At 26.2% G+C, this 12,757-nt stretch overlaps 1 protein-coding gene across 4 annotated transcripts in view; it reads right to left on the minus strand.

The window, feature by feature from the left end:
* The window catches only part of LOC136084864 (uncharacterized), an 83,531-nt gene that overhangs the window by 394 nt on the left and 70,380 nt on the right, over positions 1-12,757 (minus strand). For 3 of the 4 annotated variants that reach the window (XM_065806054.1, XM_065806051.1, XM_065806053.1), the window contains exons 15-16: positions 12,408-12,452; positions 10,381-10,522 (exon numbers count right to left, since the gene is read on the minus strand). In XM_065806054.1, coding sequence (XP_065662126.1) covers positions 10,381-10,522; positions 12,408-12,452 — 187 coding nt within the window. Of the gene's footprint in view, positions 1-7,403; positions 8,024-8,103; positions 8,966-9,180; positions 9,238-10,380; positions 10,523-12,407; positions 12,453-12,757 lie in introns of those variants that run through there. The other variant, XM_065806052.1, reaches the window with a different exon arrangement.

Below are 12,757 nucleotides of genomic sequence, written 5' to 3' on the forward strand. Positions count from 1 at the left end.
ATATTATTTATAAACTTCGAAACACTGTTTGTATAGAAATGTGGATTTGAAGCTACCATTTTACAAAAAAACTCTTGAAATTCTGTACAGACCTGTACAGGTAAAAGTAAATAAAAATTCAATCTAAATCCCTAAAACATTTTTTGGGTTTAGAATGAAATATTAAAGTTTTTGGTTTTTTAACCCAACAAGTTTTACACCGCCCTTAAATTGCTACTCTTATTCTAACTATCTACTATCCATCTTAACCTTATTTACTTTAATGCTGGTCTATAACTACTAATAATCTTTAACTAATAATCTTTTCTAAAATTCTTTTATACTACTTTCTTCATTTCAATGCTGGTTTATTACTACTAATACTTGCTCTTTCTTAACTTTTTCTCAAATTAAAATCACTATCTTATTTGTAACATTCATTATTATAAATAATGCTATTTTTTATTATTGTTATTATTATAATTGTTGCTATTGTTGTTATAATTACTATTAATATTATTGTTATCATTATTATTCTTATTATTATTATTATTAATAGAATTGTTATCTTTATCGTTAGTATTATTATTATTTTGATTATTATTACCAATAACTGGAGTTTAAATTATTATTGCCTATTTTTATTACCGATACTTATATTACTACATTATTTAGAATGTTGTTACTGTATATTATTATAATCTACTTCTCTTTTGTTGCTATATTTTAATTAGGTATATAAAAGTATTTTATTCTAGATGGATGTATAAAAGTAATTTGAATCTTGTCCTAAATTATCAAACTTCTTACTTAATTATTAGTCCAAAAGTTTTTCGTTTAAGTATTGTACACTTTTAAGTTGTTGTTTTTTTCATTATTTTAGTTTGGTGTTTTATTTTCTTATTATGGTGTTTACTTAAAATTAGTACTTGTACTATATGTAAATATTCCATGAAATGTAAAATCTATTTCAGAATACATTTGATTTGATTGAGGGTTTTAAAACTTTATATTGTCATAACTTTCAAAGAAATAAGATGTCATTTAATGAAATTTGAAATTTGTCAATGAATATAAATATAGATAAAAATAAAACAGAACAAATGTTATAAAATTGTTGCTCCCACTTAAAGAAAGTTTGAGAGATACAAATACTTACCATTTTAATCTATAAGTATAACGTCAAACACCCTTGCAACAACAATCGCAGAAAATACGAAATGAAAACTGTAACTTATATAGGTTTTATGGCGCAGTTGTTTACATACATTCAAGCTTTGTTTAATTTTTTCACGCTCAAAACTAATCCAAAATATATGATTCTACTTTAGTTAAGAAAAACATAGAAATATGTTGACGCTACTGTGAATAAAAGGACTTATATTGTAACTACTATGTTTTGTTTTAATGAAACTATTATATATTATATCGAATGAACAAAAAATTACATTTATTGTCATAAGTACAAAAGTAAAATGATATTTAAAATATATTATACCTATCCACCAACCTATCTATATGTGTATGCATATATATATATATATATATATATATATATATATATATATATATATATATATATATATATATATATATATATATATATATATATATACATATACATACAGAGACGTAGGAAGGTCAAGAAGGTTAGAGGATGGGGGTGTTGAAATGGAAATCAAGGGGGCTAAGCAGCCAGAATCAGAATTTGTATGTTAAAAACATAAATTTTTTGAAAGTTGGGGGGAGGCTATTGCTTCCTTTGTCTCTCTCCCCCCCCCTCCCTATTACTACTCCCGAATCTCTCTCTCTCTCTCTCTCTCTCTCTCTCTCTCTCTCTCTCTCTCTCTATATATATATATATATATATATATATATATATATATATATATATATATATATATATATATATATATATATATATATATATATATATATATATATATACATGTACTATACAAGATTTAAAAAGTTTAGTTTTGATTCTGCCTAAAAACTTTTTAAAGTGAAGTTCAAACAAAATCTTGTTTTTTATACAAAATAATAAAAAAAGAAAAAAATTATCAAAAATGTCTACAATATTGAAGTTGGTTAAAATTTATTTTAATATATGTTAATAACGACAATAATAACAACAACAATACCAACAGTAATAACCGCAAAGTTGTTTTCTAAGAACTGGAAAATAAGAAACTTTTTTAAAAATAAGTTAAAAACGTTTTTTTTTGTGATTGGATATTATGTTATTGTATTATACTATTGGATAAATTGCGATCCGTTTTAAACATAAGTAGCAGAATTTGGTGAGTATAAGTTTATAAATATTATATGTGCTAAGTTTTTCAGGGTTATTTCATACTTTCATAATTGTTTCATAGACAAACAGCATAATTACAAATGTCTTTTGATTTTTTACCAGTTGTTTAAAAGCAAGAGGTTGTAAATAAATTAGAATACTATACTATTTTGATTAGGTTCACTTTCCATCCTCTTCTTTTTATACATTTATTATTTGCTATTTAATTTGACCGTGAAGTAATTTGTAAAAGTTAGATTAAATTAATTTATTCAAAAAAATTCAGAAAATAATTCCAGAGTTCAGGTTTCAATATGACGCACAAAAACATTGAGTATGACGTACAAAGACATCTTCAATTTTTTATTTTTTATTTTTTAGGTGCCCCAAGAAGTCCTAACGGTCTTGTCACAGAGCACCGCGAAAATACATTTAACCAGGAAGTTCACGCCTCCTTCCTTACCGTGACGCTGCTTATAAAGCAAGCGTTCTAACCACTGCGCCACGGCCGCACATTACAAGTTTACTGGAAAGTATTTATATAAATATTTGAAAAATACAATAACTAAAGTTTGATTTTGTTGCTTTATACCAATACAAAAAAAAAACTATATATGTATATATTTTAATTGAAAAAAACTAAGAAATAAACTTTAAAATAAAATGAAATAAAAAAGACTTAACAGGCAGGTTTAAAGCTCATAAAAAAAAAAGAAGAAAAGCATAGGGAATTTACACAGACTGAGCATGACAAAAAAATCTCATAAATTTGCAACAAGATGTTACAAAGCATTTGAAGATCTCTTAAGGAGGTCTAAAAAAAGGTTGGCGAATATTTTTAATATACTAAAAGTTTTCTAATTTTTGTTTTCTTTTATACTCAATTTATAAAATCCCAAAATAAGATAGTAAAGACCAAAAAAAAAAAAAAAATTAAAAGAAATTTAAGTAGTTTAGTTTAAAAAACATTCCGAAAAAAAAAATGACGTCAAAAACAATTGTTTTTAGACAACACTAATCTGTGAACACTTTTAAAAACTTATTGAGAACACTTTAAAAAACTTATTATTACACTCTGCAACAAGTTTTTAATGTCACTTAACTAAAAGATTGATTCGAACCTCGGACCTGTTCTTCGTTGTTCAAAAACAAAGCCATCGTTTTATAAAACATGCCTTTTTGCCGGGCGTACCACTAAAATTATTTTTATTATATAGGATTTTCCAGATTTTTACGAATAATTTTAATTTACGGTTATTTTTTTCTTCGATGAGTTGCCTAATTTTCTTTGTATATTTGCCGGATTAAAAAAGAAACATCTTTTTTTTATCCAATTTATATCAGTTATATATGAATACCTGTTATAACGTCACAGCATAGTGAATTGTGTTAAAATTCATTATAAACACGATAATTTTTTTTCTGAGCAGTGATATATGTTTTTTTTATACTATATTACCGGATACTTGATATCTCAGCGGCGTTTTATTATGTTATGTAATGTTCTTGCTATATATTGTAACAGAAGAATATCTCTAAAACCGCTGGTCAAGCCTACTGATTGCTCGTTAAACTTGAGTTATCTTCATTCAATCAATTGTTTACCACAATCAGTTTTATTATATTTGTCGTTTACTTAAAATGTAAACATATAATGTGAATGCTTACAAAAGATTGCACAATTATGTTTAAGTTATATTGTTACATAACATAATTTATGTTATTATATAACATAACCTCTAACCCTAACCCTAACCCTAACCTATTTATTAAAACATTATATTTATAAAAAAACCTTTTTCGAGATACGGAAAAGTTTGTATAAAAAAAAAATAACCAGAAAATAAGTTATCAAATGTTCTTAATATATATATCAATACTAATATATATATATATCATTAATAAATATCAAAATTACTCTTAGGTGCTTAATACAAGGTGGGGTGGAAATAAACGGGTAGGTAGAATTTTTGATAAGTTCTTAAGGAAGTGAATAAGGAAGTGAAGCGGGTGGTCCTATTAAACAGGTGGGTGGGAACTTTTATACTTATCAGTGAGTTTAGATTTTTAAATTTTCAAGGCTAGTTAAAGGTCAGTTTCTACTCATCCGTTTTTCTTCGGGAACGCGAAAGGATGGGGAAAAATAATAACATGAGTATCCGTAGTTTTGCTTCGGAAAAGCTAAATAACTACGAATGCTCATAGTTGTTAGATGCTTTTCAAGAAAAGTCTGAATCGTTTAAATAACAGACCTTTTGCAGATTTTTAAAAGAAAAAACACCGAATCTTACTGTAGGCTGCAAGCAATCTTTTAAAATTAATTTAAAATGTATTATGTCTATCAAGATTTTTGTTATATAATGTAATATAATATAGTTGCTGTATTTTATAGAATCCTAACCTTAGCTTTAATTTCCAGACCGTTGAAATCATATGTTCTTGAATGTTATTTTTAAGTGAAGACATTACTCGGTGCTGGAATTAATTTAACCATTGCAAAGATATTTAGGCAATAGAATATTCCTCAAAAGATAAAAAGAGCTATTACGACCAGCATATAATTTTTTTGTTTATTTATTAAGTAAAGAACCTTGCAACTTTGAAATTTTTAATAAGCTTGAGATAAGTAAGAAAACTTTTTTAAAATTGTTAAACATCCCCTCCTTAGTGTTAAGCACCTGGGAGTAGTTGATTCATTCTATACACCACCAAAGTACGATGAATTATGCAACGAAGCGGGATGGCTTCATTAAGGTCAATGTCGAGAATTTTTACAATGCCTTCAAATAGTAGCTAAAAATAGTTTCATATAAAATCCATAAATATCAATAATAATGTAAGTTTGCTTAAATTTTCTGCTCTTAGAAACATTTTTCTGCTTTCTTTGATGTTGCCTTCTCGCAGCAAACACTGTGCATTTTTTTTCTTTCCTTTAAATAAAGTTCTGATATTTACGTTTTTGAAGAAAACTTATGTTGCATAACAACTTTCAAAATTATTCATTGCAAATCCGCTTCACAATAATTATTATTTACAAATTATAAACCACGTGGTTTCATGGAACATTCAAGTGTTTACCAAAATGAGAATCCCTATTTACTTTTTTTTTTTTAATATAAAGTATGGTTAAACTTTAAATAGTGCAAAGCAATTGCTTTTTTTATGTATAGTCCTTATGATGGCTAAATCTAACTTTTTTTACGTATTTAAGTAAGTAACCCAATTCGAGATTAGTTCGCGGGACCCTTAAATAAAAACATTTAAAAAAAGGGGAGGGGGTGAAGAATACTAATGTACGAGGATAAAGTCGTGTTTATTATAAAATATATATACTCAGTAACGTCACAATATTTTATTGTAAAAAAATTTTTTTTTAATATTTTCACGGGAATTACAACTTTTGCCGATTAAAAAAAAAGATTGTTTTTTGAAAATTGCCGACTGCTAAGCCAACATTTGTCAACTGACTGTCTAAATTTGCCAACTGACTTGTCTAAAGGGTCTATATTTGTCGACTGACTTATCTAAAAGAGTTAAATTTGCTGACTAAATGAACAAAATAATCAATGATAGGAAGGGGGGGGGGAGTGGATCACCCCCCTTTAAACTCACTCATACACACACACCCCATCGCCCCGACCTTGGTTTTACGTTTTTTCTCAGCAAAATCTTGTATTAGTTTGTAAATCGATCTGCTATGCTTCTTGATTTTCAATCGACATGATTGCTAAACTGTTTAATCTATCCTGGGTTATTGTTGATCTTAGATAATTTTTTATAAGTTTTAATCAAGAAAATAATCTCTCACCTGAAAGAAATTTTGGTGGTCCTTTCTAAACGAAATAGCCTTTTATTTGTTTACTATTTACTTCTGACCAAGTAGCAGGACTATCTGTTATATTCAGTTCTTCAGTATAATATTTTTCTTTACTCTCAGTCGTATTGGGTTGAGTTGTTTCCACTGAATATTTAGTTCAAGAATTTCTAACTGGGAATCTTGTTTATTATCTTTCGCAGTATTTTCTTCTGCATCTTTTTCATTAATTTTTTTTTCATCTTTATTATGATTTTCTTTTTCATCTTTTTCATTATTTTCTTCTAAAGTTTTATTATCATTTTCTTCTGGATCTTTTTCATTTCTCACCTGGTTTTTTGTCAGCGTTGCCTATTTTTAAGTATTTATTCAAACACTTTTGTTGTTTGGTATTTTGTTAGTAGTGATGAATTTTTATTTTTAAATCAGTTTGCAGGAGATAATTTTAGTATTAGCATTTTAAAAAAGAGAAATGACGCTCTTTTTTTATAGAAATAAAAAGGAATTTAAAGTGGCAGTAATATCGCAGGTTATTAATTAACATCGTATTAATTACTGAAAGAAGTAATTAAGTAAACACTTATTGGTTACTTCTTTTCACAAATAATCAATTATTATTTATTAATTATTGACCGACTTAAGTAGAATATTACCTTTTTAAATTTTTATCAAACAACTTCCTTATTTTACAAAATATTAAAATAAAAATATTACCATTAGATTCAGAATAAAAATCTGTAAAAAACCGTATTTTTAAAATTTTTTAAATCAGTTTATTATTTAATTTAAGAAGTTTTAAATTAGTAAATATGGTTTTTTCAAATTGATGCACCAAAAAAACCTTTTCAAAAAAATCTTTTCAAAAATGTCATCAAACAAAAATATTTTTTTACATTTTCTGATAGATGCAGTCCTATTTTATATTAATCTGCTTTTACATTGCGATATTACGAAAAAACTTTGTTTAAATAAATTTTAACTAAAAGTGCACAGGTCAGAAATTGACCTTTTAGGTTTGATTTTGTAACACCCCAAATATTTTTATAGATTCTATTTAAGAAATCTTTAGATTTCACAAAACTGTAAAAATTAAAATTCTGCAGGTGGCACATTTCTGGAAAAGGTGTTTAAATGGAGCGGACCTATGAAATTATCATGCTAAAGTAAAGAAACTTTCAGAAACGCAAACCTTAAATTTTTACATTTTAATACTAATATCAAATAATGAAGTTCTGCCAAAAAAAACTATTTTGAGAACATAGAAAATATAACGCTTTCGGGGCACCGACCCCAAATAGTGCAAATAAAAAAATATGAAAAATATTTTTGTACAATCTTATAGTAAATGAAATTTTATTCATTTACTATAAGATTTAAATTATAAAAAAATACGTATTATAGTTAAAAAGTTATGACCAAAAAATGTTTTATTCTCCCTCCGCTTCCAAAAAAATGAGGAGGTTTTAAATGACCATAACTTTTAAGATTTTTTTAAGAAACTTGAACATAAGATTTTTTTAAGAAACTTGAAATTTTATAATGAATTTCGATTTGGTTTAAGAAATTATAAAAATATTTTTCAAATGCTCATCAATCAGGGCAGGTGGCCTCAAGTTTTGGTGTTTTCTTGTTCTCAGACTTTAATCACAGTTTATTTTTTTGACACATTTGTCTTTTTATAACCATATGATACCATGTGATTATATGACTTTGAATACAAAAGATTTTAGTCTTCAAAATGCCTGAAATGCAATTTATTTACTTCTTTCATCGTGGTTCGAGCTAAAGACAGATATATTAAATCTATTTCCAACAGGCTTCATTTTTTGGTGCAAGGTTTCTGTTGATTGTTCATTATATCTTGACAGAGAGAAGCTATGAAGGTTTCTTATTACATGTACTTTCCATGTCACACTGAGGCTTTTATTCAAGAACTAAAATATATAACTGTATATAAAGAAAATATTTTAAGTAAAAGAAGTTATCAAACATTATGAGTTTATATCATACTTACTTCTGAACAGTATGCTTGAGAATGTTCAAAACTATTTGTAAAGTCTTGGATAAGCTTGTGAAACTGTGGATCTAGTGGTTCACTAAATGTACCAGTCACAAATTTGTCAAACTTTGTCCTTAATGTATCAATTAAAGAGAACAGCTCTATCTGAATTACTAATGCAAGACTGTCTAAATTTTTCAATATTGCTCTTGAAACATTACCATCATATGTACCTATATGATAGCCTTTTCGTATAACACCAAGGGTAAAAAATTGGTAATTAAAACGTCATAACTTTTTGTAGGGTGGTTCGATTTTGAAAACTTTTTCACTTTTGGAATATTGAAATGAAGCTCTTTTTAATAATATAACAACCTAGAATTTGATGAATTTAAAAATTTCATTTAACATACCTAGTATGTATGTATGTATGTATGTATGTATGTAATGTATGTATGTATGTATGTATGTATGTATGTATGTATGTATGTATGTATGTATGTATGCATGTATGTATGTTTCTCAGGATATAGCATGCTCACTAGATGTTTCTTTGACTGAGCAGCTGTTAGACTTAATGATATGGGATTGGTATTTTAATGCCCTCGCCAGAAAGTTAACAGTACAACAGTGCTACTTTTAGAAAACTCATGTGGCACTGAGCTGGCTAGTGTGGGTGGCCTGAAACAGTTGCTTTCACATCTTTTCACTGATGGACAAATGATTTTTACACTAGCAGGTTTGCCAGTAAAATAATCAACCCTGTCTTGGCTATCAGTTAACAATTTAAATAGATTCTTATCCTCTTTGCACAACCATTAGCCTTTCACCTTAGCCACGTCAAACAGCATCATTCAAAGTACCTTTAACCTACCAACTGAAATAAAAAAGTATATCAGTTACTCATTAAACATGAATATTTAAAGAGTAACTGATATAAGACTTTATTATTATACTTTTATATACTTTATCAGAAGACAATAAATTATAAAAACTCTTTACATTGTATTCTTAAAAATACATATTTATTAAGCAAAACTAAATATTAGGCAATATTATTGTTGATGCTAATTTCAACTAATTCCAACTCACCTAACCGCTTATAACTCCCTGCCAGCATCAAATTTCAAACCAAACTGAGAAACAAACCTTCAGAAACAAACAATAACGTTTAAAATAAATTAATGAGTCATTATTGTTTGAATTTTTAAAATATTGATAACAAAAAGTTATAAACTTTATATTTTTAGATTTAGGTTGGCACTGGCCTTATATATATTTTACTGTCATTTTCTGTATGACATCATTAAAGATGTCATGTAAGGTTAAGTATGCAGAAAAAACATGTGTTTATTTCTATGTATATGTGTATATATATATATATATATATATATATATATATATATATATATATATATATATATATATATATGTATATATATATATATATATATATACATATATATATATATATTTAAACTTTTAACATTAAAGTTATAATATTTTTAATAAGACTCTGTTAAGATTAACAATGTGAACTTTTGTTTCATTCTTAGCAATTTAGATAACCTAATTTTAGATTGTATGTTCTTTCTTCACTTAAATCTAACCATCTCCTTCTCAGTTCCTCTATCATCACTTTTAATCAAACATAAAACATCTACATAAAGCAATCAAAATCAAGACTTTGTAATAATCACAAAAAAGCATAATAAAAAGTGAGGTAACAATAAAAGTGAGAACTAGAACTAAAAAGCCATATCCTGCATATTAGAAGTGATGCATCCTTGATTGTCATAGTACAACAAAGCAGAATGTCAATCAATAGCACAAATGCACAAACAGTGACACCCTACATAATAGATATGACACAGTGGGTTTACTTTACTTCCATTTTCTTCTTTTAAAAAGAAACACTCTTTATGGAAAAAAAATTTCAAGTAGTATTAAAAAAGTGTTACTTGTATTAAAAAAAAAAAAAAATTTTGTGCCTTAAAAAAATTCATCAAAAAATTTTAAATTCATTTTCTATTTTACAGTTCAAAGTTTATTTTTATTTACATTTCAAAGTTTTTATTTACAGTTCAAAGTTTATTTTTATAAAGTCTATTTCACAGTTTAAACAAAAGATTTCAAACTTATTTTGATGTAGATTTAAATAGTTAAAAAAAAGTAAAAAAAAATAGTATCACTAAAAGTTAAACGGTTAAAACGGTTTGAACAATTAATTTTTATAAATAACTTAATATAACTTGATGAATACATTATAATGTATGAATACACTATACTCACTCCATTATATATTGATCTGAGTCCCAAATGTTTTTTCCAGATTTAATTTTTTTTCTATAGATTGTTATCAGGACAACAGTAACAAATAAGAAACAAATTGAAACTGGAGCTAATATTGTTGCAATGATAATAGATGTTTTGTCTAAACATTTAGAAAATAAGTAAAAATAAACATTTCAAAAAATAAATAAACATAAATTTTTTTCATTAAAATTATAATTTAATTCCAAATTTAAATAATATTATTTGACATATTCTTTCCGTTAAAAGTCATCAAATATTTACATTAAAGTGGTTCAAAACTTTTAAGTGCAAAAAAATAATGTAATGGTTTTAACTTTAAGGTAAAACTGTTTTAAATCAAAAAGTTACAAAAATTGTTAAAGTGTTTATTTGATGTCAATTGTATGATGTAACTTGCAGTGGTATATTGATTTATGAGTGTTTCAATAAAGTACTTTTTTACAAATATATAATTTTAATAAAAATTAGTAATACGCAAAATATAATAAATACTGACAAAGAAATAATTTTTGTTAGAAAAAATAAATAATTTTGTTAGAAAAAATTTTGTTTTAATCAAAAACATAATAGTCTCTTCAATTTGAAACTAAAAAGAGATAATCCAGTGTTATCTCCAAGAGATAATCCAGTGTTATCCCCAAGAGATAATCCAGTGTTATCTCCAAGAAATAATCCAGTGTTATCTTCAAGAGCTCCAATCATTATTTTTTGTCAAAACAAAGGTTTAACATTTACAATCAATTGTGCAAAAAAGGAAGAGAACTGCAGCATTATGCTGAGCTGAAGGCTAGCAGGGAGCTAGGTTGATACAGAACTACATTGACATAAAATGACCACAACATTAAGACCTTAATAGAATCTAAAATGGTACTATTGTTAGGGTATAAAATAATAAAGATTGATGAAATAACATATAGAAGTAGAACAAATAAAACTTAACATGTAAACATTTTGTTTAGAAAGAAAATCCATTAGGGAAAAAAGAAAACCTTGACTAGACATTTCTAGTATCAGTTTTAAAAAACAGCTGAAAGATCTGCAAATAGAAAACAAGGGAAAAAAGGGGTTCTAGTAGAAACACTATGAAAAAAAATAATTTAGATGTAATTCATAGCTTATATGTAGATATATAAAGGACTTGACTAGTTCTCCACATAAGCCAATTTTGGTTTAATTTGATGGATAATTATTTAACGATTATACATATGTTTACAGTGTATCTGCTTTGATGCTATCATTTTAAACACTAGAAAACACTAAGGAGTTATAAAAAAGTGGATTAAAAAATTTTGAGACTGCTACTTCTTGCTTTTAGACATCTTAAAAAAACAAACTACCCACCTTAACAAGATATATTCATGTAGTAAAATGTCTGGTTTAACTTAAGAAGATTTAAAATCTAACAAAAGCTTTGATAAATGATTAAGGACTTGAGGCTGAACAGTTCAACAGAAATATAATAGAAAATGATCAAGGACTTGAGGCTGAACAGTTCAACAGAAATATAATAGAAAATGATCAAGGACTTGAGGCTGAACAGTTCAACAGAAATATGATAGAAAATGATCAAGGACTTGAGGCTGAACAGTTCAACAGAAATATAATAGAAAATGATCAAGGACTTGAGGCTAAACAGTTCAACAGAAACAGAAATCTACAAAAAGATTAAGTAGTTTTGGTATGCATTGTTTTTATTTAATCAGTTTTAAAAGAATATAATAAGTAAAACCAAATTTATTTAATTATAGGATGACAAATCAAGAAATGATTATCAGCATTTAACTGAACTAATGTTGATGGTAGTTTCTCAAAAGAAGTGGTTTAAATGTTGGCACCATTTAACCTCAGTCGTTACTACACACTACTATATATGAAACAAGGATTTGCACCTTATGAGTTTCAACTCTAGTCCAAAATATTTTTTGATCAAACTCCAAAACATCCTAACTTAAACTTATAACATTCAATTCATCTAAAGTCTTTAAAAATCATCAAATACTTACGATCTCCAGAAACTTGTGGAACTGATGCTTGTGTAGTAAACAAAGCTAAAAAAAAACACCGGTTGTTTATTAGTTAAAAAAATAAATCCATGTACTCTTTACTTTAAAACTTCTATTAAGATTTAACTTAACTTTAAAACTTCTATATAGATTTAACTAAAAATAAAAACTAATGGTTAATTAAATAATTAATAGTATTACACAAATATACATATATTTTAGTAAATAGGCTTTTACTATTATTATATTTTCTATTTATTCTATTAAATATTTAAACTTTTATTAATTAGTAAACTCCTCAATAATCAAATGTTACAGGTTAGTGCAGAAAATTTGCTGCACCATTAGTA

Source organism: Hydra vulgaris, chromosome 09 (genome assembly GCF_038396675.1).
Source record: "Hydra vulgaris chromosome 09, alternate assembly HydraT2T_AEP".
In the NCBI taxonomy this organism is placed as follows: domain Eukaryota; kingdom Metazoa; phylum Cnidaria; class Hydrozoa; order Anthoathecata; family Hydridae; genus Hydra; species Hydra vulgaris.